The sequence below is a fragment of the Centroberyx affinis genome, unplaced genomic scaffold (genome assembly GCF_046629955.1).
Source record: "Centroberyx affinis isolate AG114_WGS23_722 - 3 ecotype Tasmania unplaced genomic scaffold, CSIRO-AGI_Caff_v1 ptg002475l_1, whole genome shotgun sequence".
In the NCBI taxonomy this organism is placed as follows: domain Eukaryota; kingdom Metazoa; phylum Chordata; class Actinopteri; order Beryciformes; family Berycidae; genus Centroberyx; species Centroberyx affinis.
Genome location: NW_027280707.1, coordinates 149,616 through 173,968, shown reverse-complemented (window position 1 = coordinate 173,968; position 24,353 = coordinate 149,616). Strand labels below are relative to the sequence as shown.

At 44.9% G+C, this 24,353-nt stretch overlaps 1 protein-coding gene across 1 annotated transcript; it reads right to left on the bottom strand.

Annotated features, from left to right (window-relative positions):
* Positions 1-1,113: 1,113 nt before the first annotated feature.
* On the bottom strand, positions 1,114-24,014 carry bcl2b (BCL2 apoptosis regulator b). Its single transcript, XM_071534005.1, has 2 exons — positions 22,965-24,014; positions 1,114-3,980 (listed from the first exon to the last, which is right to left on the bottom strand). The coding sequence occupies exons 1-2, from the start codon at positions 23,520-23,522 to the stop codon at positions 3,843-3,845; spliced, it is 696 nt and encodes a 231-aa protein (XP_071390106.1). The 5' UTR covers positions 23,523-24,014; the 3' UTR covers positions 1,114-3,842.
* Positions 24,015-24,353: the final 339 nt, after the last annotated feature.

The following is a 24,353-nucleotide window of genomic DNA, read 5'->3' as shown; positions in this document are numbered from 1 at the left end:
TCTCTTTTGAGGAAATAGCTAGAGTGCAGTAGGAAGTTTTTGATGCACTTAAGGTTGCCTTTAAATGAGGCAAAGGTACCATCACTGGATCTGATGGACTTCCAAATGAGGGGTAAAGCCGGACCAGACTGACTCCAGACAATCTGCTTTGATCTCCCAATCTCCCCTGTGATATTCAGCACTGGGAAAGCCTCCTCTACACCTTGTAGCCCTACAGCAGGAGAAGCAGGAGGGCTCGGCTGCCCATCTCTCCCTCTCTCTCATTTTTTTTTTACACACATACACATTCACCATCCACACCCACACTGGACTTTCTTTTGAAAGTCTAGGGGCTGATTTAAAATTCTCCTTCTTCAGAGCGTGTCATGCATTTTATATGCATGGTGAGTGAGAGAGAAGGGATTGCGAGGAGCTCCAGCCCAAATGAACTTCCCTCCTCTGTTGCTCTCCTCAGGGACACATCCTCATACACACTACCACTTTCTTTCGCTCTCTTCCCTCATTTTCTTGCACCCACTCACTCTTTCAACATTAGTTTTACTGCATCATGCTTTTCACAAATTCTACGGAGCAGCGGAGGACCGTTGCCTTTGAAGACAAGTGTGATCAGAACAGAGGCAGGGGGTGTAAAAACCTGGCCTCGGGGCATTTGGGTTTTTTACACTCGTGTTTAGCAGCGCACGGAGCAGAAGAGGGAGGCTGACAAGCGCTGTGTTTGGGGACAGCTTTGATGTCTGATGGGGTGCGGCTGCTCTGTTTCTGCACAGGCCTTCAGAACTAGCTCCTTCGTCTCGCAGGCTGTGTCATGTTGACACAGCCAGCTTTACATACATAGCACTGGATAGATGACACCAAATGGAAAGGAGAGCGTTGTTGTAGGTATATTTTTTTCTGCCTAAAAGTCTCTCTCTCTCTCTCTCTCTCTCTCTCTTTTTCTCTCCCTCTCTCTCTCTCTCTCTCTCTCTCTCTCTCTCTCTCTCTCTCTCTCTCTCTCTCTCTCTCTCTCTCTCATGCTCAAGAGATCAGGCTGAGAGTGAATTTAAAGCTGATTGACACATTGTTCTCTGTCTTGAGGCTTACCCACAGCAAGGACCTGGACTCAGATTGCTGGAGAAATCTGGTTTATTAGGAACAATATGATCCCGCTAGCTTATTGTGGATATAGCAGTAAACAACAGAAACACAATTCACTTTTTAAGTGCTACAGGTTTGAGATTATAGACATAAAACAGTACAGCAACCATAGTGCCTACATTCATATATGCACAGGGAATATGAAAATTACAGTATATTGCTGTTACACTGTTATTCCTGTTGACAAATTAACCTCTGTATCTCTCTTGCATACACATCATTGGGAATATCACACACCATGTGCCATTTTAATGGGACTTGTGTGGTTTGTAATGATAATTGACAGACAAGGCTAAAGTCTGGCAGGTCTATATTTTACAGATAAGCACTGTGTATCATTGGAGCACAAGGTTGACAAAACTTAAGTTGATATAGTACAGTAACACCAGACAAACCCTTCACAGAGAGGTCGCAAAATCGCACTGAATAGACTTTCACTGAAGTCAAAATGAAGCGACATGTATTCTCTTTAAGCTACTTTTTTAATTAAAAAGATTAATACAAGTTAACTTTGGTTTCCAGCTCTCTAGGACTATACTGTAACTTTGTGGCAGTTTAAGCTGTAAGTGAAAGTTAAATCAGGACTTGACAGTATAGCAGCCTTAAGCCAATATTAATACAACACAGAGATTCACTTTTAAACATTTTTCTTGATACAATAGCAGCCAGAAAATAATGTAGTTACAGTGTGATTCCATAGAATAGAAAAAAGTGAAACACAATTGATTTTCCATCAAAGTATTGTTAAAAATGTGTGATCTGGTACCTCTCAATAAATAGAAAATGCAACTCCTTTGTTGTTATTTGTAACATCTTCTACCCTATTCTATTATAAATATGGTTATACATAGTGAGTATTCATTGTGTGAAGACAATAGTTTTCATCCATGCAACAAAGAAGTTGAAGATTTTCAATGAGAGAAAACAAAAAATCACTTTTCCATGACCAACTTGCTAAGTGTACAACAAAATCTGTTTTGTAGCCGAAGCTTTTCCAAATTTCCTATCAGACTGTAACACAAGACAAACATCAATAAAACAGCCTGAAAATAACAAATCAATGTTGCATTTGCAGACTGGATGCATTGCAGCGAGGGAGAAGGGACATCTCAGGTTCCAGCACACAGGACACAGTGTCTCGGCTGCGAGGTCCAGACAGCTGAAATCCTTGTGCCTTGGTTTTCCACTTACAGTAATCTGTGGCCAGAGAACCAAACTAGGTTTCCGCGGCCCGTGTCAACAACGGTCTTTGTCAGTACGGATTCTAGCATTACCAAGAGACTGTGGGGCCTCTTTGTCCCCTCGGCAGCTGGAGGACACATGTTGACAGGGTTTGGCAGGTCGGCTCTGAAACCTGGGTGAGGCAAAAAACACTCTGACCAGAAACGGAGTGAAGGAAGAGTGTGCAGCGGAGGTAGAGAATAGAAAAGAAGTGATGCCGTTAAGAATCGGTGGAAAATGCTGTCCCTGGGTGCTGTAGTGAGCCGGTACCGGAGTATTTCTGTCTCCAGATGAAGAATTTTAGCTGTGGAGAGGCCTTGTTCACTTCACTTCACTTCGCCTGAGGAATGCGCACTTAAAGCTCGTCCATTTATGTTGCATGGGCCCACTCCCTTCTTTCCTCACTCTGCTAAATGCAACGCTTTCTTTATTCTACTTCCACCTTACTCTTACCTTATGCTTCCAGGATATTCAGCAAGATGGGACATTTTCCTCACGTCTCTGTCAGTAACAACAGGTTTCTCGGTCTACCCTGCATGCTTATCACTCCTTAAAAAAATCCATTCTCCTTCTCTCTGGCTATGGTAAAACCACAGGTTCCATGGTTTGGTGTGTCGCAAAAATAAACCAACTTAACATGACAATCAAGGAGCTTTGAAAACTCTGCAAAAGCAAGCTCAGTCAAGCTCAGTCTTCCACTGGCCCTCCCTCTATTGAAGGCCACTGAGAGTATAATGGTGCTGTGTGTTCCAGCTTCATTGGAGCTCTTGGTATTTGAGGAGTGAAAGCAGTCGACACACATCGTGCTGGTTGTAGCGAGCTGTTTCCATTATACATTCTGAGCAGCTGTTATGCGGAGGAAGTTCTTTGAAGGACGGCTGCAGGGGGGTAACCAGAGTCCACAGTTCAAACGGGGTTCTTCACCCTAACAAGCAGGGGCGGGGCTGTGGCTGCTTCCTCTCCGGCGCGGGCGTAGTGATCATCATCGTCCTTGCACCCCCCCCCCCGCTATCAAGTCCTCCAGGGAGGTCCAGTCCCGGATGAGCTTTCTGTAGCCACACCGACACATGCAACGTCTACACTAACACTCAAGGTTCATGCTATAACTAGTACAGGAGCAGGCAGAACAAAAACAAGACGCATGCCATCGAACCCTCCTTTTTTTTTTCCTCAAAGTCCCCAGCTGCCCTCAACTTTGTGTGATTACGCTGAAGCTGCCTCTTTTCAAGACATCCTCTGCTCGGTGCGGGCAGCGCCTCTGCTTCCCTGTGTGATTTCGACTTGTGTCTTTGTTTTTTCACATGGAGGGGTGAGGAAGAGGGAGAAGGCTTTGAAGAGAGCCAGGCTTGGGAGAGTGTGAAGGGCGTCTCTGAGGGGTCAGGGGCGTCTTGTAAAGGAAACGAAAAAAAAAGGGGGAGAGTAACAAGAGGGAGAGCAGGAGGAGGAGGGAGAAATACAGTCAAGGAGATAAGAAAAAGAGGACTCATTCACTTCTGTGTAAGGTACGCTCCGATGGTGAGGCTGGCCGCCCCGAGCGCAGCCAGGCCGAAGACCGTCTTAATGGAGGGCCAGGAGCAGCTGAACACGGATTCCCTCTGTCTGTCGTACAGCTCCACAAAGGCATCCTGAGAGAGACGGAGGGAGAGACAGACGACAGACAGAGTTAATAGCATGAATAATTGTGCTTGAAAGAATGTGTGTGTGTGTGTGGTGAGTGAAGGAGGGAGAGGGGGGGGGTCTCCTAGAAAACGCCCGGAGATGTAAATCCCTTCGGCCGCCACCAAATATGAGTGTTATTACACCCCTGCAGCAAGCAGATCCATTACAATTGGCACTCACACCCTCCCACACACAACCTCTGACGCCCCTCATAAGCATACAGAGACACATCAATAACACACACAGAAACACCATGGGAGCTAAAACCATGGGATTCACTGAAACATCTGATCCCCAAGCGCTTGTCAGCAGATTCAGGGTGGGTTTTTTTTTTGGCATACTGACAGGCGCTGGCTGCAGCACATATTAAGCACAAACATATTAATGTCGCATACAAAGTCAGCAGGTGTTCTTCTGTTAGGATTTTTTAAGTGAGGTTTGTTACAAATTGAGTGCATATGTCTGTATGTATGCTTTGTAGAGCAAATACCAAGGCTGTGTCTCACACGAGGAAATACAGACATCCGCTTATAAGCCTTGACAGCAGGAACAGCTGGACAGGAAGTCATGGCGCTAAGACCCCCCCCTCCCACACACACACAGACGCACACACACACACACATACACACACACACACAAGTAGATTATCTTGAATCAAACGGTTCAAATTAGAATGGAACGTATGGTTGTATTTTGGAGAGGTTCAGGACGGTTCAGCCTCAGCTCCTTTGCCACGAAGCTAATCACATTAGCAGTAGTGTAAAGCTATAGATTTGAGCTCCTTTGATGCCAATGCTTAAACTGTAACCTGACCTATCTGTGAACAATAGTGAATTGTTAAGTTTAATTCACTCCGATATTATTGTGTCAGTTCCCATGGGAATATGTCTATTTTAATCTGTCTTGATTTAACTCAATTTACCTACAGTAATTATGTTTTGTATAATTCTAACAGGAATACTGCGTGCGTTTATTCGACCTTGATCTAGTAGAAGCAAAACTGGGTCATTATCCTCTATTTAACAAGTGTCACATTTTAATGTAATATTTCCGTCTGCCAAACCAAAACCCATATGAGACAAAAAAAAAAAAAAAAAAAAACCCGTTCCAAAGTGCTATGGAGAGACAAAAGTATTTCCTGTCTGCCTCTCCTCCCTTCCTTCCTTGTGGCATTCCTGAGGCTGGGGGCCAGTGACACAGAGGAAGGATCAGCGCTTTCTTCCCAGTTTAGGCCCTCTGGTATCAAAACACACTGTGCTCTAAAATCAGCCAGCAACATCTTTAACCACCTGGCATTTCCTTTGTTACAGTTAAGCTTTTTAATTATCCAGGGTTGAAAAGTGTTGAATGGAAAAATGGAGAGCAACATGTCAGATAGCTTATTTTGGAGGCCTGTAGCACCCTGAATAGGCCCTTCTTTCAGTGATGATACCCCCCCCTCCTTTTCCAGTAAAGCAGTATTCAGGTATTAATTAGGGAACAAGCACTTCAGTCAGACCTCCAGCTGAGAGGAATGTGTTCGCAGTAGGGCTCCGCTGGCAAAAACACAGCCTCCCTCCTTTTTTTTTTCCGCCTACTGCAGGAAAAAAAAAAACTGTTTGCTGAGGCAACAACAGAAACCAGCAAGTGGGTCCCACAGCAAGTGACTGTGACTGACCACTGCCACGGCACGACAAAATGGCAAACTCATGATGCGTGTCCTCAATATGTCCCAGACAGTAGGCATAAGATTATCATCTATTTGAGTCTCACGTAAACGCGGCTCAATTACGGTAAGAGGTTCGCTAGAGCCGTGATGGATGTTTTAAAAGAATCCCACAAGGGCACGGACAGTAATAACTCCAGATGGACAGTGAGCAGCAGCGGCCTCGCTAACAGGGGAGTGCTGAGGAACATGGGGGGAAGGGGGGGGGGGGGGGGGGGTGTCAGGTGGATATCATGAGACTGAGGCATGCTGCTATCACGCTCCAGCCTCAGCTCCCAGGACTGTTTCACCCACATGTTAGTAAGCAGCACTGCCACAGCCATGTGAGCGCTGTGGAAAAACAAACCTCTGGCACTCATTTTTTCCTCTCTCTTTCCTCCACTTCTCCTCTCTGCGTGTCTTTTGTCCCTTCTATACCTCCAAAATTGATTCTGATTCTGAAAACTACTGTATGCCATCGAGCCATTGAGGAAAATAAGCAGCTGGCGAGGAAGGACGCGGAGAGCTGACCCGAGCAGAAAAGGACAAAACACCTGCATTCATCACATCAACAAAAGACTTCATAATCGTCGAGAACTCTCATCTTCGCCTTTCGGCAAACCATCTGCTATCGGCAGCAGGTGGGGGACTGGGGAGTGAAGTCAAGGTTACAGTCCTGTGCCGTATTCAATCTGCTATTCAACAGTGCTTTTTGGATCAATGCCTTTTAAAAGGTCACAGCAGACCAATAGAAGCCAAGACTCCAATGGGAAAATCCCAGCTACCGCTCTAGTTTACAAAATCTCTTTCCTTCATTTTTACAGCGGCACACAATGAATCCCTTGGAGATGCACACACAGAGGAGACGGTCTGTAAAGGAGAAAGGAGACGGGGAGTGGAGAGGATCCCACACTCGGCCGTGGGGTGGCAACTCGCCGCCCGAGTGTCATGGTTACCCAGTATGGGAGCTTCACACACGATTTGCTTTTCCCACCAGCGGGAGAGAGTCTTACCTTGACCTCTGATTTGTTTTTCACATGATCTGGACCTCTGGGCTGTGCTCAGTGTCTTTCTGATAGACACATTGATGTTTTACACTATCCTCTTCTCTGGACAGGCCCACACTCTCTTAGGGCAACAGGAAATTCCAAACATTTGCTAATTCCTCTGGGTATCCCCAATTATTGGGAATGATCCCTAGCCTTGTGTGGAAGATAATGAGTCATCTTGTGCGCTTGGCTGGCTCCTTTAAAAGCCAAGTAGCGCTTTGCCAAAACAGAAAAATGATTAGGCAGTCATCTCTGTTTCGGGACATTTCTGTGGGTAATTATGGGCAGCCTGAGAGTTCTTCTCATTCAGGGAGAGAGAAAGGGATGTGGGTTAAAGTTCAACCTATAATTAAAGTCCCTGTTGTGGCTTCACTGCTATATTCACCACTGAACCAAGCTTGTCCCCACGCTCTGTTTATTTCCTAAGCGTTCACATACAGTACTTATGCTATATTGCGTACACCGCTTCACCTCTCAGCTCTTTGATTTTCTAATGAGGTTCTTGCAGACTTCCCCCAAAGCTAATTAAACTCAAACAAAACTCCCAGCATGCGGCGGAGCGAAGGGGGAAGTAATGCGAGATCAAAAAACAAAAAAGCATGCGGGAAGGGCATTAATGTCCATTGTAATTCATTTGTTTTGATCCAAATATACATTTGTATCTTTCCCTTTCAACTATGTATGTGTGTATATTATAAATGTATATATAAACAGATGCAACAAGCCTCTCCAGACACAGCAGGTGACAGGGCGGCGACCTCACGTCTGGCAGTAAGGTCGTGTTCGATCGAGTCTCTGGAGAGTCATCCATCGACCGGCCCGGTGAAAAAGAGATGACGGAGGAGTTTGTCACAATACTCATTACCCAGTGAATCCCCCAGAGTCAGCACAGCCAAACAGCTTGCAGCTAAGGAGCCTGAGCCCCTGGACTTATACTGTGTCAATAATGTAATGCTTGGAAACAACAACACCCCTAGCCAAGCAAGGACAAGGGGATGGAAAGCTGTACACAAACTGCCTTACACTCAAACTTTTAGTGAGGTATATATGTATGTCAAGGTCTTAAAGGATGTGAGCAGACAAACAAAAAAAACATTTATTATAGACACAAATAAGGAAAAATCATAATACACACTACTGTATGTATATTATTTGTTAAAATATCTAAAGTGAGCGTAATAACGTTTTTTTCTCAGTAATGAAAATTATGGGCACTAATTATTATCCTTGGCCTGAAAAAGAGCTACAGTTTGATAACTGATTTCATGGTGAATGTTTGAAACAGCATCACCCAGACTTATAAAAATGTTTTGAGTGATATAAAAACACCACTCACAATCACACTCACCAATCACATGAATGAATGCCACCTTTACACGTAACACCAAGTCGCCCTGTTTCCTATGGAAAAACAGTTTTGGTGGTTACAATAGCATCAGCTAAAACAGAATCTTATTTTGAATCAAAATGGTCAGCAAGTGGCACAAATAACATTTGGTTTGTGGTTTCAGAGTTTGCTTTAGAAAAATTCCAGGTTGTGGTGTTGTGTTGACATTCAACATCGTTCCAGACCAACAGGCTTTGTAAATACTCCCAATTCCACCCAGGGAACGAACAGCCCTTTAAATGGTTGGACAAAGTGGTAACTATGGAGCAACATCATTGGTATTGAAAGTAATATTACAGATGACGCAGACAGTCAGATAAAAGAGCAGAAAGGAAGTCCTGGCTTGAAACAAAGGAAATGGGGAAACCTTCAATTTGCTACCACTTGACTGTCACTGACTGCTTGTGTTTCATACTTGGCAGACTACTTTCAACAGACAGTCATCACCTTGGACTCAGTGATATAGAAAGAAACAATTTTGCTGTTGGATGCTACCTTTAAGGCTCATAAATATTCAAATGTGTCAGCAGCAGCAGCACTGGTGTGTTTACAAAACAGAGCACGGTCCCACGGGACTGTGCCTACTCCACTGGAACATGCAACGTGATAGCCAGTAAATCACCCACACTCCTCATGACGCTCCGCGTTTTTATTGTCTCCATTATTCATTGTCTTTTGTCTAAACCGCCAGATTAATGAGAACTGTAACTTTACACATGAGACTTTGGTTTCTTTGGAGATGAAAAGCACTTCAGTCAATTTGGTTTTATCCGACTAAAAGGAGAGAGTAGGGGAGAACCAATGGAGTTAAGATTTTGAATTGGAAAACGTTTTCTACCTATTCAACTGACCTTGACTGAACGGTTATACGATCCTTGCAGGCCCTTTATTCTCACTGAGCCCATTGATTATATTAAACAGCTTTGATCCGAGATGAAACAAAGGCCTGGGTGACCTTGCTGGCCCAGGGGAGTCAGGGAGAGGGGATGGATGCAGTGTTTCCCCCTCCTGTTGCTTTTACCTTCCCACCTCCTCTCCTCCTGCACTCTGGGTTTTTATAGGTACCTCTGCACACCTTACTGAAGCCCAGAGTGTATAATTTACAGGCAGTCACTGTGGGACAAACTGCATGCAGAGCCAAGAGACATCAAAGGTAAAGCCGCAGACATGCATGGCGACTCAGACAATTCATTTCTCTTACATTAACTCAGACAATGCCTTTCTTTCACTCTTCTAAATGGGCTGGTCCTGTGATTTTGATCTTGAAACCTATTTCAGGACAGCCTTAATAATCGATCCAGAAACCTACCCAATACAACAATCGCCAACCCCGCAAACTGGCACAATGGCCACTTCAAATAGATACAATGCAACAAAAAGGGGATGTCGGTACTAAGCCCATCCGGTCCTCAGTGGAGGGGGAAGTGATAGAATAGAGTCAAACAGAAGAGTGCGACTGCTGTGCTGCTATAAATATCAAGAGGCTTCGTCCCAGATCCTGGTTCAGGGCCTGCCCAATCTAATAAAACTACTCTCATCTCCGCCGCTCAGCCCATTTAAAGGCCGCTGATGACGTGCAAGAGGAGCGGAGAGAATGGAAAAGTGCCGCTGAGTCATCATCCACACTTGGGGGGGGGGGGGGCGGGGGTTGGTGTGTGTGTATGTGTCAGGAGTGCATTAAAACTAGCTTGAGTGGCTTTCCAGTAAAGACAGGATGTCTGCCACTTTGGTGTCTAATAGCTCTGTGTTCTCTCCAAGGAAGGCCATGCATAGAACATCGACTGCTGCCGTGACGTCTTTGTGGCTTCGAAAAATTCACACACCGCGATTCCATGTGAACCATGTGACAGCCAGTAAACTACGCTGTTTTGGCAGAGAAGACCCTGGGAAAATCTCCATTCTGGGGTTTGTTTTGTATAATTATTCGCTCAGAAATGCAAGGGTGCTCGTGTACAGAGCCACTTAGTGAATGAAAGTGGTATCTGTGGCATTTAAAGCACACATTGGGTTGACAATCATCGTGTGGTTTGGGGTTAATGATTAGACACCAAGGTAAAACTTTTACCTTTCAAGTTCCATATTCCCTAAAGGTGCTCTATCAGGGACTACTGCATGCGGGAGCCAATGTCCAATGAGGAAGGCAGGAACAGTTACTGACATAACCCCCATACCCGAGCCCCTGCATGCCGTTCAGATGGAGTCTTCTGATAGAGGCTTGCGGAGCGTGGGAACCAGCAGATTCCCAGGTGGCCTGTAGCTTCTCTTGTGACAAACACCACCCATGGGAGAGGTTCATTTCCTGTGACAGGGGCAGCACACTACTCCAAGCCTTAAAAGTCACATCCACTGACCCCCTTAAGACCTTGAGACCACACAGCCACCGTCTCAGCAGGCAGCTCCCGCAGAGCCCAAAATAGCCCGACTGATCCGAGCCCAGACCCACTGACTGACTACTGTATATGGAGTAATAAACGAGTTGAATGGGAATACCATCTGCAGGCAGGCAGGCATCCGCACTTAATGTCAGTCGCACATGGTGGCCGATTGTTCTGCAGCTGCAATCTGAAGCTGTCATGAAGTCATTGAGACTAATGGAGACATTTGGGTCAGAGTTTCTTGAATTTATGAAATTATTGCATTCAGCTTTTCTGTAAGTATGGTTTTGTATACTTGTGAGAGAGTCTTTTTGTTTTGAGTTCCTGGTAGACGTACACAATCCTGGAAAAAAAAAAACAGTGCAGCTTTTCAGAAGGCTCCCTCTGAGTAAAAGCCCTCAATGGTTGAGTTGCTGTTAAGTCACTTCCTGTGCCAGACACTGTGGGGATGACATCATCGTCTGGTTTTGAGACTATGGCTTCTCTGTGGCCGAGCCAACTATGGTTAAATCACAGAGTCTGTGCCGGTAACTAGGGAAGGACCAGAGGCAAGCCAAACATGTAGTCATACTAATACCATGGAGAAAGGGTGGAGGAGCAGCTGGGGAGCGCTACAGTTGGTTAGACACTGTAGCTAAGAGATTTGTATTTGTTTTGAACCATTAACAGACTACTAAATCTCAGCCCCAAGTTTAAAGAAAAAAAAGTTTAAAACAAAAAAGCCAACTTTTCATGCTCACCAGAAGGAGAATGTTGTGATTTCTTTTGATGAAACCCCGACTTAACCCTTTAATTTATGAAGTGATGCAAAACAAGTAGACTGCGTCATGCCATCTAATGGAGAATCAAACATGCCAGCGGAGGAGAAAGTATTAGAACATCAAAGCAGACCCTGCATCACACAGTCTCCCCTTTCATACAGGAGACGTCTTGTAAAGCAGGCCTCTAAATGAAAGCTCGTCAGTTTTGGCAACAAGATAGTGGAGTAGTTTACGTGACGGGCGTACGTGAGGCCTGGTTTCAGGTTCTGCGGCGCTCTCTGTGTACCCATGTAAATGAGAGAGGCCACAGTCTGGAACAGGGTGCTGTGAGCAGAGGAGGCAGAGGATCTCAGATGTCCATTAATGTCAGGGAAAACAATAATCTGTTTGAGGGACAGCTCCCTCAGGAACCTCTTTGAAGTGGGGAGAAGAGGAGCTAATGCTCGCTGAAATATTTCCACCAAGTCACCGTCAAGACAGTTCCCATCGACTGTTCTCATATTTACATTGGGGAATAAAAATAGTGTCGCCGTTGAAAACAAAGCACAAAAAACTCAGACATGGTGAGGGAAGCAGACTTCCTACAGGCTGGAGACGGAAAATGTGGAATGCGTGACAAAACCTCCCTGTCCTACATGAAGCATGAGGTCATTTTGAAACAGGGGGAAGGGGAAGGAATAATCAATCTTACACAACTCAACTTCAGACTAGAACTAGAACTAGAATGTCACAGCCGTCCTCTACACAGAAATATAGGCGTATATATACGTATACACGGCCAATATATTGTTTAATCGTCAAAGCCGGCTTTATGAAAAGCAATCAACGAACTCTTATGTTCTCGACCGGGAAAAGTTCTCCTCCCCCCCTTTCTCTTTTCTGGCTGGGAGACTGGGGAAAAGTTCAGTGACCTCTCTCAGGCAACCAGCTGATTTTCATCCAGGCTGGGGGAGAGGAATGAGAGGAATGCATTGATGTGTGGAAACAAACAACGGCCCTGTGCGTCTGAGAGGCCTGATATGAGAAGCATCCAGCCTCAGATAACCAGAGTCCACTGCCGAAGACGAGCCACACACAAGGAGCAGAGCTTGTACACCTCACACTTGCATTATGTAATAAAAAATAACAAGCTACTACACCCTTCTTAGAGATGGGCCGATATTCCTAATTTATTAGGCAGTCCTATGCGTTGGCCTAATCAGGCAGCTAAGAGTTGGGATGGATTTTGTTTCTTTTCCTAGACTTTGTTCCGTTCTTTCGGTCAGCCATACAGACTCATACAGACCTTGGAAAGAGCTACAATATGTCAGGGCAGCTAGTTTAAAAGCGCTGATTGTATGAACTATGTGGAACAGGTTGGCTCAATCCGAGCTGTGTGACCTTCCCCCGTCCGCATGCAGAGACAAAACGGAAGCGAGCACAGTCTGCCTGATGAATGATAATAAGTTGACTATTGTGACATCGAAGGTCTGGTGTGAGAATGTGTTGAAAGCTAATAGGGTAGGTGTCAGTTTCTGAATTGAGAGGATTTTTTTTTTTCAACATCTCCCTGGAATAATCCATGGAAAATGTCATTAGTGGTATTCAGTAACTGCCTATTGTGTGCTACAGCGACCATATTAACAAGAAGCCTTGATGCTGGTGCACGCTGGAGATTAGAATAGAGCTTCAGACTGAGACTTTAATTCATTTTGGGAGACGTATATACGTATATTTAGCCGAGACTGCTCAAAATGTTATTTTTATATCATGCTATGTAATGCCCATGCGGAATGCTCGGCGGCTCCATGAGAACGTTCCTCTACTTTCTAGTCTCCTGATCTGGTCTCCTGGTCTTCGCCTACGCCTAAGGAGACAGCAGCATTGGTATATTTTTATTTACAAAGACATACTGGGTAAACTCCCTTCATATCTGTATAATCTCCTATCACTCACCAACAGCTATTATGATTCCTGCTCCACTAGATGGCTGCTCTACCAGGTACCCAGGATTTGCTCAGAACTTGGTAGAGCAGCTTTCTCCTATTTTGCGCCCTGGTCATGGAATAAACTTCAGAACACACTACAGCTTAATGATTTTGTCTCCCTGGGAGAGTTCAAAGCTCTGATAAAAAACTGTGTAACTGAAGAGTGCAATTGCTATTCCTAAAATGGATTTTGTATTATGTATCTGTTGTCCCTTGTCTGTTTTTAACGTGCTCCATTTTTTTTAAATTTTTGTAACCTTGTAATGGTGTGCTATCTTGGCCAGGTCTCCCTCGAAAAAGAGAGTTTAATCTCAAGGGACTTCCTGGTTAAATAAAGGTTAAATAGATAAATAAATAAAAAGTACTTTCTAGTCAGCAGATGCATCAGCTGAGAATCAGATGATTGTTGAGTCAGATGACTTTTGACATTTCACAGATAAGTTGAACACTACTTTATTCAAGTTTGCTCTCTAAGTTTCTATCTGATGAGCTCATCTGTGTCTACTTCTCTCTAACCTCCCCGGCTCCCCAGCCCATGTGGCAGGCGGAGGGCTGCTCTCCGCGGGCCGCGCTGTGATGTGGCGGGGCTCCTGTTTAGGCTGTGGTCCAAAGGTCTAATTACCCAGTCTGCCCTGCGAAGGTAAACAACAGTAACTATTTTTGTGTTTTTCAAAGGTCAAATGTCATGAGTTTAGATTTCATTTTAACAAAAATTAGACCCATGGGAAACAATATTATCCACCTCTGTACCAAGAATAGTTTTATCTGGACAGGAGATAATGAAGATAAAGAAGTCATTTTTCTCAGTTTCACTCTGTCTTGGTCTTATGCAGTTGCTTCAGCTTCAGCCCTGTAGCTTTGCAGGGCAGCAGTGACTATCTGTGTATATACTTATAAGCGCTCCCCTCCCTGCCCTTCATCTCTCCTCCATCCTCCTCCTCCTCAGCCCGGTTCGCCTCACCTCCTGATCAAAGACACCTAATCAGTTTTGCTGCAGTCCGTCCATTTCATCCAATGACGATTTTTAACCCCATGCCCTCTTTGTAATGGAGGGGTGTAAGCTCGGTTTCCCCCCCACCGCTAATTTGAATAGAGATGAAGGGAGAAGCAGCGAAGGTGTCAGCGGTAGATTGGGTGGTATTGGAAAGTCATGACTGTGCAAAGCCAACTGATATTTTTCACTTAGCACAGTGAGAGTCAAAGTTCTTTTCCAGTGTTTTTGGCAGATTGAAATTCTGTTAATTCACAAGAGAACAAATACACACTGGAGATATTGGGCTCTTTCTTCACAAATCTGTTTGATATTTTCTTCTTTAGGGCATTGTTCACCACCAAGCGCCATGAAATTTCCAAGAAGATGAATGAAGCACTTTATAGGTCTAATTACTGAGTTGATTAAGTTCTGGCGGTTAGATTTGTGGATGTAAACCACAAATCTGTCTAGACATGTCACAGAGCTCGCATTTCTCTACAAAGCAAAACGGAGCCTTGCGTAACTGAATCCAGGCATCATAAAATTTTTCTCTTTGACACAAGTCACAAGTTGACTACACATTTACAACACACAGGCCTCCATCATTACTGTATTGTCAAAAAATACCCCAAATACTTAAAAAAAAAAAAATACCCAAGAAGAAAGGGATCCACTGTCAGTTGTGCTTATTTTCAATTCTCCCTATTTTCTTTGAAGTATCTGTCATTATTTGAAGTTATAATGACAGCCCAACAACCAATTAAAGGTAGCGCTTTCACAGTAGAGCCAGTGAAATTGAAAAATAACACTGTTCCAATAGTGGGTATGCCCCTGCCGGCATGATATCCCTGTCAGTAGTAGTAGGCAGTAGTAGTCCTCTGAAGGCGGCAGGGGTTATCTGTGATAGCGACAAAATGTCTGTTCGCTTTGGCAAGTTGACAGAATTTGCTTGTAGGTATGGGAGGACACGAGCGGTTGAGAATGGCAAGGAGCTTTGTGTAAGCAGAGTGTAGTTGATGGCTGCTCCGAAAGCGTGTGCAGCAGCGCTCCCTTGGCAAGCTTTTATCTTCCCAGCATCGGGGGCGCATCATTTTCTCCACACTTCAAATCTAATCAGTCGCCATCAAAGGTGACTGCCAATGGGGCGGTGGTGTGCGAGCTCGCCAGGAGTCAAGAGCTGCCTGCTGCAGACACACCAGCTGAAAGCAGTCAGCATAAAAGTGCTAAAACGCCCCGGTCTCACCAAGGTCTTTTCATGGAGACAGATTTTCCTCAGCTGCAATAGCATTGCTCTAAAGGAATAAAATAACACTACCAGCAGCATCTATTTTGGTGTCTCACCTGCATATACAATTTGACATGTGAATGTCACTGTTTTACTAGGTTAAGTGAATGTTCCTCAAAGATACCAACACAAAGCATCGGAAATGCTCAATCAATAGAACATAGTCAAAGTGATATCTGAGCAACGGCTGACCTCACCCAGCATCCACTGAGGTTGGAACAGATCAGATTTCCTGAGGGCTATTTGGCTCTGCTGCCAAAAAACACATGAGGGGAGAGGGGAGAGGGGGTTAGAGAATTATTTACCCCAGACCTCCATGGGCCTCCATGAACAACATAGAGAAATCTATTTACCATTATCTGGCTATCATCATTTTTGGGAGGGCATGTACTCAGCATTTCAGGGAAGAGACAATAATGGCATGTTGTTTGTTAATGGCCAGTGCTGTGGCTAGTTGCACTGGGAAATCCCAGAGGAGGTGGTGTGTGTGTGTGTGTGTGTGTGTGTGTGTGTGTGTGTGTGTGTGTGTGTGTATGTGTGTGTGTGTGTGCTGACGCTGTATGGCATGGCTAACAGGAAGCAAGGCACCCTGGGGCCATCTGCTCCCTGCCATGGCTCACATGTCACCCTGTGACAACACAGCATTATTGATTCACACCACCACATCCGCTTCTGTGTGTATGTGTCTCTGTGTGTATATATATGTGTGTGTGCGTATATATGTGGGTGTGTCTGTGTGTGTACAGAGCCATTCTTAGGACAGCAGATAATTGATTCACACAACTACATCCGCTCCTGCATCCTCTGTCTGTGTGCATATTAAGTGAATGTGAACTCAATATATCTTAACAACTGTTTAGGTTATGCTATCCATGCGACTGGCTCTCTTTCTGTGAACAGGGAAGTAATTTAAGAAACGCTGCCAGTTGCATCTCGAACAGCAGTGGCCATCGTTCCAGTAAAAATGAATTGAAAATATGGAATCTCCTTTAAAGCCCCTTATGAGGGCTTATCCCAAAATATCTACAGTAGCTAGACAATGGGTGGAACCATTTAACCTTGCCCTATATTGATATGCTGCACAGTTTGCAAGGGTGTGCCCAGTGGCAAAGTCAACTAGTGTCTCAGTAGGCTCCTCATTATCCACTTCCCACCATGACAGGAAAGGTGGAAAACTCTTTTATCTCCCATCTCAAATGGTTCATTAGAACCTTTTTTTTTTCATACAGATTGGCAGCGGTTTGTGATGAGAATGTGATGATAGTTCAGAGTCAAACAGTGCAGGGATTTATGTGTAGCATGACAATTAAAGACCACATGGGAGCAGTGATGGTAACACTTCTATATTTAGAGGCCTCTCACATGTCCCTGCATTTTTCAAGGATCTACGCTGTTACCTGACACTGAAAGCCAGGTCTCGGGGTAATAGTGTGCGTTTGCGTGTGTCACTTGCGTGGAGTGAGCGTCTGTGCATGTGTGTTTGTGTGAATGAGTGTGTCTGTGTGGTAGTGGAGGGCAGACAGAGGGAGAAAGAGAAGAAAAAGAGAGAGGAGGAAAAGAGAGGTAATCTGTCAATCGGTGCATGGAGGAGCACCGGAGGCCCTTGGGGTTCTACTTGAGGGACATCCATTTAGTGTCCGAGTTTATCTGGCCCATATATTATTCAACAGCATGTGTTCTGACTGGGATACTAGTGCTTTAAAACAGCACAGGCACATGTCCCCCATGATGCCCGGACAGGTCGAGCCGACTACTGATTTAAACAACATAATAATAGCGCACAGTCATATAGATGAATTCACCGACCCGAACCTATACACAGAGGCACACAGGCATTCCCCCCAGAGACTCACATGAAGAGAAGCTCACATATATAGATTTGGGAGGGACAAACACACACGTCAACAGACACACAGTCTGGTGCAGCGGTTCCTGAATGAAGCAAGAGACGAATGAGACGATTGTCCGCAAAAGAACAAAAACGCCCACACCCTTCACTGGCCACTCAGGAAAGCAACACCCAGGTCGTCTCCATTATTTATTTACAGTCACTGTTCCCCTGCAGACATTCCTCCGGCTCTCCTGAGGAGACCCAGAAATAAGCAGACAGGACGGGGCGGAGGGCCTATGGGGAGAAGGGAGGCGAGTGCGGCATAGATCATATCCGAAACGTTCGACACAGGGGGGCAGGCACTCACAAAGCAACAGAATTATGTGTATGGAGTAATGTGACTGTATTTATATGCTAATCATGGGTTCAGTTCTTAAAATAACAGGCTTGCTGAACACGACAATGGTGCGTGTTTTTGGTGTGTTTCAGTTTCATGAAATGTTTGGCATGTTTAAGATGGCGCAAACATGACATAAAAGCAAGGTGTGGCGTGTCAAACTGAAATGAAACGAGATCAAACAGAATGTCTGATCTTACGTTGCTGTCTTCAACGTCTTTTTCTTCAGCGTGCTAAAAAATCATTAATGTGATAAATTTGGTTTTGGAGAGACAACACTGTCACTGTGATCCTGTTCTTGTTGATAAAACTCTGTCTTTGTGATATGGGCAACTTTTTCTGTAACTATAACTGTTAGCCAGTTTAGAGGTTAAGGATCAACCTCATTTTTGGGTCTTCTAAACATCAATTACAATAAAGTGCAGTACAGTGCTTCAGACGCAATTGAGCCGAGCATCAAAACTGTCTGAGGTATTAACATTTTCTTGCCGCTCAAACTGCACTGAAAAAAATCTAAAAGGGGTTACTGTAGCTTTCCAAAGTATTCCACAAGAAAAGATGAACGTTTGGAACAAAGGGCTTTGTGCTGTGAGCGTTTCAGAGACACAGATAGCAGAGAGACTAGAAGTCTCTCCAGGCCTGATCCTGAAAGAAAGTATTCATGTCAGAGTGATTCAGAGAGCCGGAGCCCAGAGCAGGCCGGGTCTATAGGAAATGTTTCTGAGATTACAGTCGCTGGGCTGATGGGTGTAAACACAGTGGCAGATGGTGAGCGACCGAGGCCTACGCAGCAAAAGGGGTACAGTACAGGGGGAAATCTTGGCTGCTTTTAGCCGCACTAAGCTCTTCTGTGTTTTACAGTCTCCAGTATTGAGCTAGTAGTCCACATCCAGAGATAACATTGTTGCTGAAATGATATAGAAATTAGGCTGGATCACAGAGGGGAATTAAATGAGACATATTTCAGACCATGTTCAGATCCTTTTCGCTTTTGAAATGATGAGACTGTGTTGTTACTTCTGTGTTGTTATGATTGGTTGGAGGAAATAGCTTAAATTGTATTTGCATGAGTAACCATTTATTACTGTCTGATTGCAGGAAACAAGAAAGCAGAGTTCATCCCACATGCTAATTTGTAACGGCAGACTGATAAACAGCTAGGAATTAACAGATGAAAAAAAAGGAAAAACTGATTGCGACACTGTACTCAGAGTAGAAGGAGGATGTTTTTGCTTCAGAATGGATGGCACTATCATGACATACAGCTCACTTCACCGTCCTCAAAGTTAGTTTTCCATTCATTATCAATGGAGACTTCTTTTTGTTCAGAAATTTTGATTGAACTGTTCAAAGCTTTGGGAAGCACAGCCTTGAAGAGTTCTTCAATGATGCCTCGGTAAGTATTGTCCCATGTTAAACAGATTTCATTTGCGTCTGGAAGACACAAATAGGATATAAGTGAGATCTCATCTTGAATCTTGCCTCCCTGCGAGTGGCTGCGCCTCCTTTGTCAGGCAGTTGTTCAGGTTTTCCCTTTTTCTTCTCTGCCGACATGTCATCCATATGGAGATTAATGACTTCCCCACTGTCCCAGATCCACTCAGCCTCAGCGAGGGAGGAGAGAGGCGCAGGCAGATGCCCACAATACCATAGTAACATGCAGGTCCCACCCCTCCACTACCAGGTTGTGCTTAGGGAATCCCCCACAGGACGGACCCAACCCAAGCTGTATCCATTGTCTCCTCTTCACACACACCTGTCCTCTGACACACAGAGAAATAGGCCACCTGGCTAGCAGCATTCCTCAGACAACCTGATCCATGGTGTTTGCACTGGGCTAAGGGAAGTCTCCTATCTTCCACTCAACTTCAAAATAGCTTTCCAGGTGCACTAACTCTTCCCTCTCCTCCACTTTTATACAGACTCTGACTAAGAAAAATAACACTGAAGATGAGAACTAATTTCTCAACATCATCTTTGAGTCTGTCTTGAGTTAGCCTTCATAAGTTGTGAAATCACTGTTGTTTTATGAAACACATTTTGGCAAGACACTCAGTGCCGCCCCCTCAGCCAGTCAAATGTCTGAGGTCAAGCATGTAATTTCAGAAGTCAGACACCGCCTGCCACTTTGTCCAATCACTTGATATTTACTGAAAGAGCCCACAAATAAACACAGGTGTGCCACGCGTGGGTGAGGGTGCAGCCAAATTGCACTTGTCTGGGGACAAGTGCAATTGCTCTCACCACAAAGGACAGGAAAGGATGGATTTATACAGGTGGAGAAAGCTGAGTGTTAGGGACAATGAAAGGACACTGATTCAGAGCCTGCAGTGTGGGAAGTAATCACTGCAGAACAGGAGCTATTTCAACGAGGGCTGGGTTTTTACAAATAACTGCCGCTTTGTTATTTCTGAGTGGGCAGATAGTTTTGTTTAACTAAAAGTATATTTGTCTCACCGGTGATGCCTAGACTCAACAACAGCAAGTGGGCACTCCTATTTTGAGCTCAAATTGTCTCAAAAACAACAGGAAACAGAGGGTGGCTGATAGAGAGCCGTTTCCACACCACTCAGGTCAACATGTCACTATCAGGTTGATTAGCCTCCACTTTTGTTTTAAGAATGGAGAAAAACAGATAGACTTACCTCTTACACACAGTACACAATGGTCCCTGCAAGTGACCACATACAACCTGTGTTAGCGCACAAATAGCCATGTGTAGTCAGTCTCTTCATTGATACACGAAATCTATGTAAAGCAGATTAGGAAAAATAGTGTTTCTTGTTCTGGCCTGTGCCTTTGCAAAGCAAAAAGCCTGTCAGAGAGATGCTCAGTGATTGGATGCATTCAAGCTGTCGATCAAATCACATGCTGGAAGGATTTGATACATGTACGTTTGAAAGATATTTTGTCCTGATTCAGTTCCTAATAACCAGCCTGCAAATGAGTGTAGGATAAAATGAGAGAAATATCTATGACCATATAATCTGAATGGACGTCAAAAATGATGGGCCCCAAAGTGGATATGCAAAGCCCTCGCTGAGCAAATTAGATATTGGAGTCTAGCACATTTGCCCTATCTCAAATCTGCTCAAAGCTTTAGCATTATGACAAATTAGTTGGCAAGTAATTTCCAAACAGTGGCAGTCGGTGTCCAGTCAACTCAGGGGGAATGTCAGCCGAACAATATCAGCAGCATGAGCTGTAATTGCATGACTCAAAACAGGGTCAGAGCAAAACCAACCAGCTCAGTACAGAGTCATGAGCTACACCAAAGAATCTTCCATGACTCTTTGATAAAAGAGTTAGGACCAGAGCAGCTGGGACCAATGTGGGAAAACAGCCTTTTTGGCACATGTTGAATGATTCATTCTATAAAATAGGATACAGTAACTATTTCAAAGATTGGCCAGTAAATCAATAATAAACAGAAAAACTGGAGTCCAAAAACCCAAACTAGAATCCAGACAAGCCTCTATGCCTGCAGTGTAGGAGAACATCAGTTGATAGTTGTCAGGTAATAACTGAAATACACACATCAGGGAATTTCCCCACCTGACATGCATTCAAATCAACATCAGTGTCTGTTAGACTTTTCCACCTGTCAACTGAAGCTCAAAAATATCCTAGATACAAGTGTGCATGAACCTGTGCTTGTGTTTTCTATCTCTTGATGGAATGGAAATTGTTTCAGAGCCTGGTTTGAGCCAAAATAATTTGGGTGAATCTTCCTCAGTATTTAATGCAGAGAAATGTTGAAATGACCCAAATTGGATACATATGCTTTCAAATAATCCAGAATAATCCTGTGGATTAAAAAACTGTGCTCTCTCCAGTGGATGCGGAGCAGCAAAGATACAGTCATCTCCACCCAGCTGGAAAACACAGACTATGATGACCTACATTGTACAGTGGGCACAGGCTCCAGAGACCTCTCGCAGGCAGCACAGCAGCCCAGCCAGCGCCAGCTCCAAGGCACAGGTTTCAACAGCAGACAAAAGAGTTAGATGCACAGAGGATTGCATGTTAAACACAGCGGCTGCAGATTAGCGCTCTGTTTTCCTGGAGGGCCCTCCCTCTGTTGCCTGCCTTTGATATGTGGCACAACCTGCCACCTTCAGGGGCAAGGCAGACTCAAGGGGAATGTTAAACGGTCCTTCCTTTTGAGATGAAATGCTCGATATGAATCATTGATGAACCCCCAATCCTGCCACCTTCCGGCAAGATAACCGAGCAGCACAAATGTTATGTTCTCATTAAGGGCATTTCTGCCAATTAGAGGCTAATTTGTGGCAGTATGGTTGTAATGGCTGGTGGAGGTGTGCAGGGGCGGCTGCTGTGCTCCTCATCGGAAGCAGCGATCGCAGGAAAGGAGAATGGTTACAAAAATGTATATGGCATTGCATGCTGCTTTCAGATGCATGCATCTGTGTTTTCATTTCTCTCTGGGTGTGTGTATGTGTGCTTGTGTGTATATATGTGTGTGCAGGTAGGTAAAGGCAGTGTGTCCTCATTAACACCTGAAGTTTCTATCTGTCATTCAGATCTGTTGACATCGGCCCTGATAGTTGAGCCCTGTCCAGCCATGCCTTGGGGCCTAAACACATTAACTCAATAGTTTTCTGCCCCCTGACATGTGTCTGGCCTACTCCCTCCTGCTGGAATAATGACCAAGATGGGGCATCACAGCAGCTCTATAGCTTCCTGTATAAAACATTAGAGACAGGTAAAATATTGGATCACTGAAATAACAATTCTACGCTTTCCCGTGGGATAGATCAAAAAGTGTTTTCATTATTTTCCGCTTGGATAATGGAGTTCCCTTGACTAAAGGACAGCTGCTCGGCTGCAGCGGCACTACAGTTGAAGGGGCGGGCTTTATGTTAGAGCGTCGGGAGGTGTGACAGAGTAGGCGGTATCTCATTGGCCCGATATGCTTGACAGACAACCTGAACACCAAATCAGGGCAGTTCAAAAGTGACGCCGTCGGTCTCGGACGTTCGCTCTATCTCGTGCGTAATGTGCGCATCTAGGGCAATGGGGATTTAATGGTGAACTACAAGCAGTGGTTTTCAATCATGTGCCACCGAGGCCCGACAGAATGCAGGTTTCCACCCCAAACAAACACTTCACCAGCTGATTCCACTGATTAACACACCTTCAACCAGAGCGAGGGGGGTAATGCTCTTGCGCCCCCATGGCAGACGATTGAAAACCGCTGAACTACGGAATCACACCTACCCATCCCCCGTTGTCTTGTATCCAGCTGTTAAGAGGTCCATTTAAATACTCCGTCATCCAGTCAGCGATGTGGTCCACTTGCGAAGTCATCTCCTCCTTGCCCGCGCACTCCACGCACACCGTGCCCCCGAACTCGAAGAAAGCGATAATCCGGCCCCAGTTCACCCCGTCCCGGAACAGTTCATCTATCACCTCGGTGAACCTCCCCTGTGCCGTGGTGGACGTGAGATACAGTTGATGCGACATCTCCGTGAAGTCGGGCTGGTATAGTCTTTCAAGTTCATCTCCAGCCTCGCGCAATACTCTGTGGATAGCGGCGTGCGCGTCAGACGGGGAGACCCGTTTGGAGAGGTGGGGATCGATGCTCTCGGTCTCGGTCTCGGGCCCGTCGCTGGCTTCACGGCATCGCCGGACCAAAGTCGGTGGAGGGGCAACTATTGACCCATTATTAGCAGCATCCTCCTCACTGACATCATCAAATTCCCACACGTATCCCCGTTTCGAGAGTTTATGAGAAATGTACTTTTCCACAATATTGCGATTACACTCGTTCGCCATAACGGCTTAATTTGGCACTTTGTATAGACAGAGAGCAGTATCCTAAATAAAATGCATCATGACCAAATTCGTGCACTGTACAATGCGATGCATACTCAAAAACTGGGCTGTGTTAAAAATGAGCGATGCAGTGCGAAACTCCAGATCGGGAGCAAAATATTTCGTGAATTTTAAACAAGATCCCTTGACCAACTGGACAGAAAACCCCGTTCAAAAGTCCAAAAATACTGAGTCCGCGTTAGAACTGCTCCATGTAGTCTTCATTTCCCGAAGCCTTGGAGGAAAAGTGGCGACCTTCTCTTTGCATAGAAATCCAAGATGCGGAAGAGGCTTTAGAATAATGTTTATCTCTCCCTGTGCACATAACCTAGACATAGACAGCTTACAAAAAACATCAAACAAAGCCAAAGTTGTACGTGCCCTAAATAGGCAATAACGCCGCCAACTATTTTAGCAGCGTTTACGCACAACCAGGCGCGGAACTGTGAGCCAGACAAGGTCGGACTGATTCCTCTCCCACAATTGCTCTTCATATCCTCCTCAGCTCCCTGCCCACCGCCAGTGGGCTGCACTCTGTGGTGGTGAGGTATTCCTTACGTCATCTACGCAAAGTAATTCCTTTGGCGTGCGCTTGGAGAGTCCAAGTGCACATTAAGAATTACAACAAAAACACTGTAATATCCATGTTCACGGGGTTGCTTGCTTGCATAAACCATAATTTTTATGACTGAAAGCGAAATAAATTCTTACAGATATATATATGAAAAGATACCTTCAGCTGCTCACCTCGATGTGGACAAAAAGCTTCTGATGCTGCCTGCCTAGTAATTC

What these genes read in the sequence shown, in the direction of transcription:
- bcl2b (XM_071534005.1), bottom strand. Translation starts at nt 23,522, where the DNA reads ATGGCGAACGAGTGTAATCGCAATATTGTGGAAAAGTACATTTCTCAT. An exon ending in TACAAGACAACGGGGGATGG is followed by an intron (nt 3,981 to 22,964) that starts GTAGGTGTGATT and finishes CGTCTCTCTCAG; the next exon opens with GATGCCTTTGTGGAGCTGTA.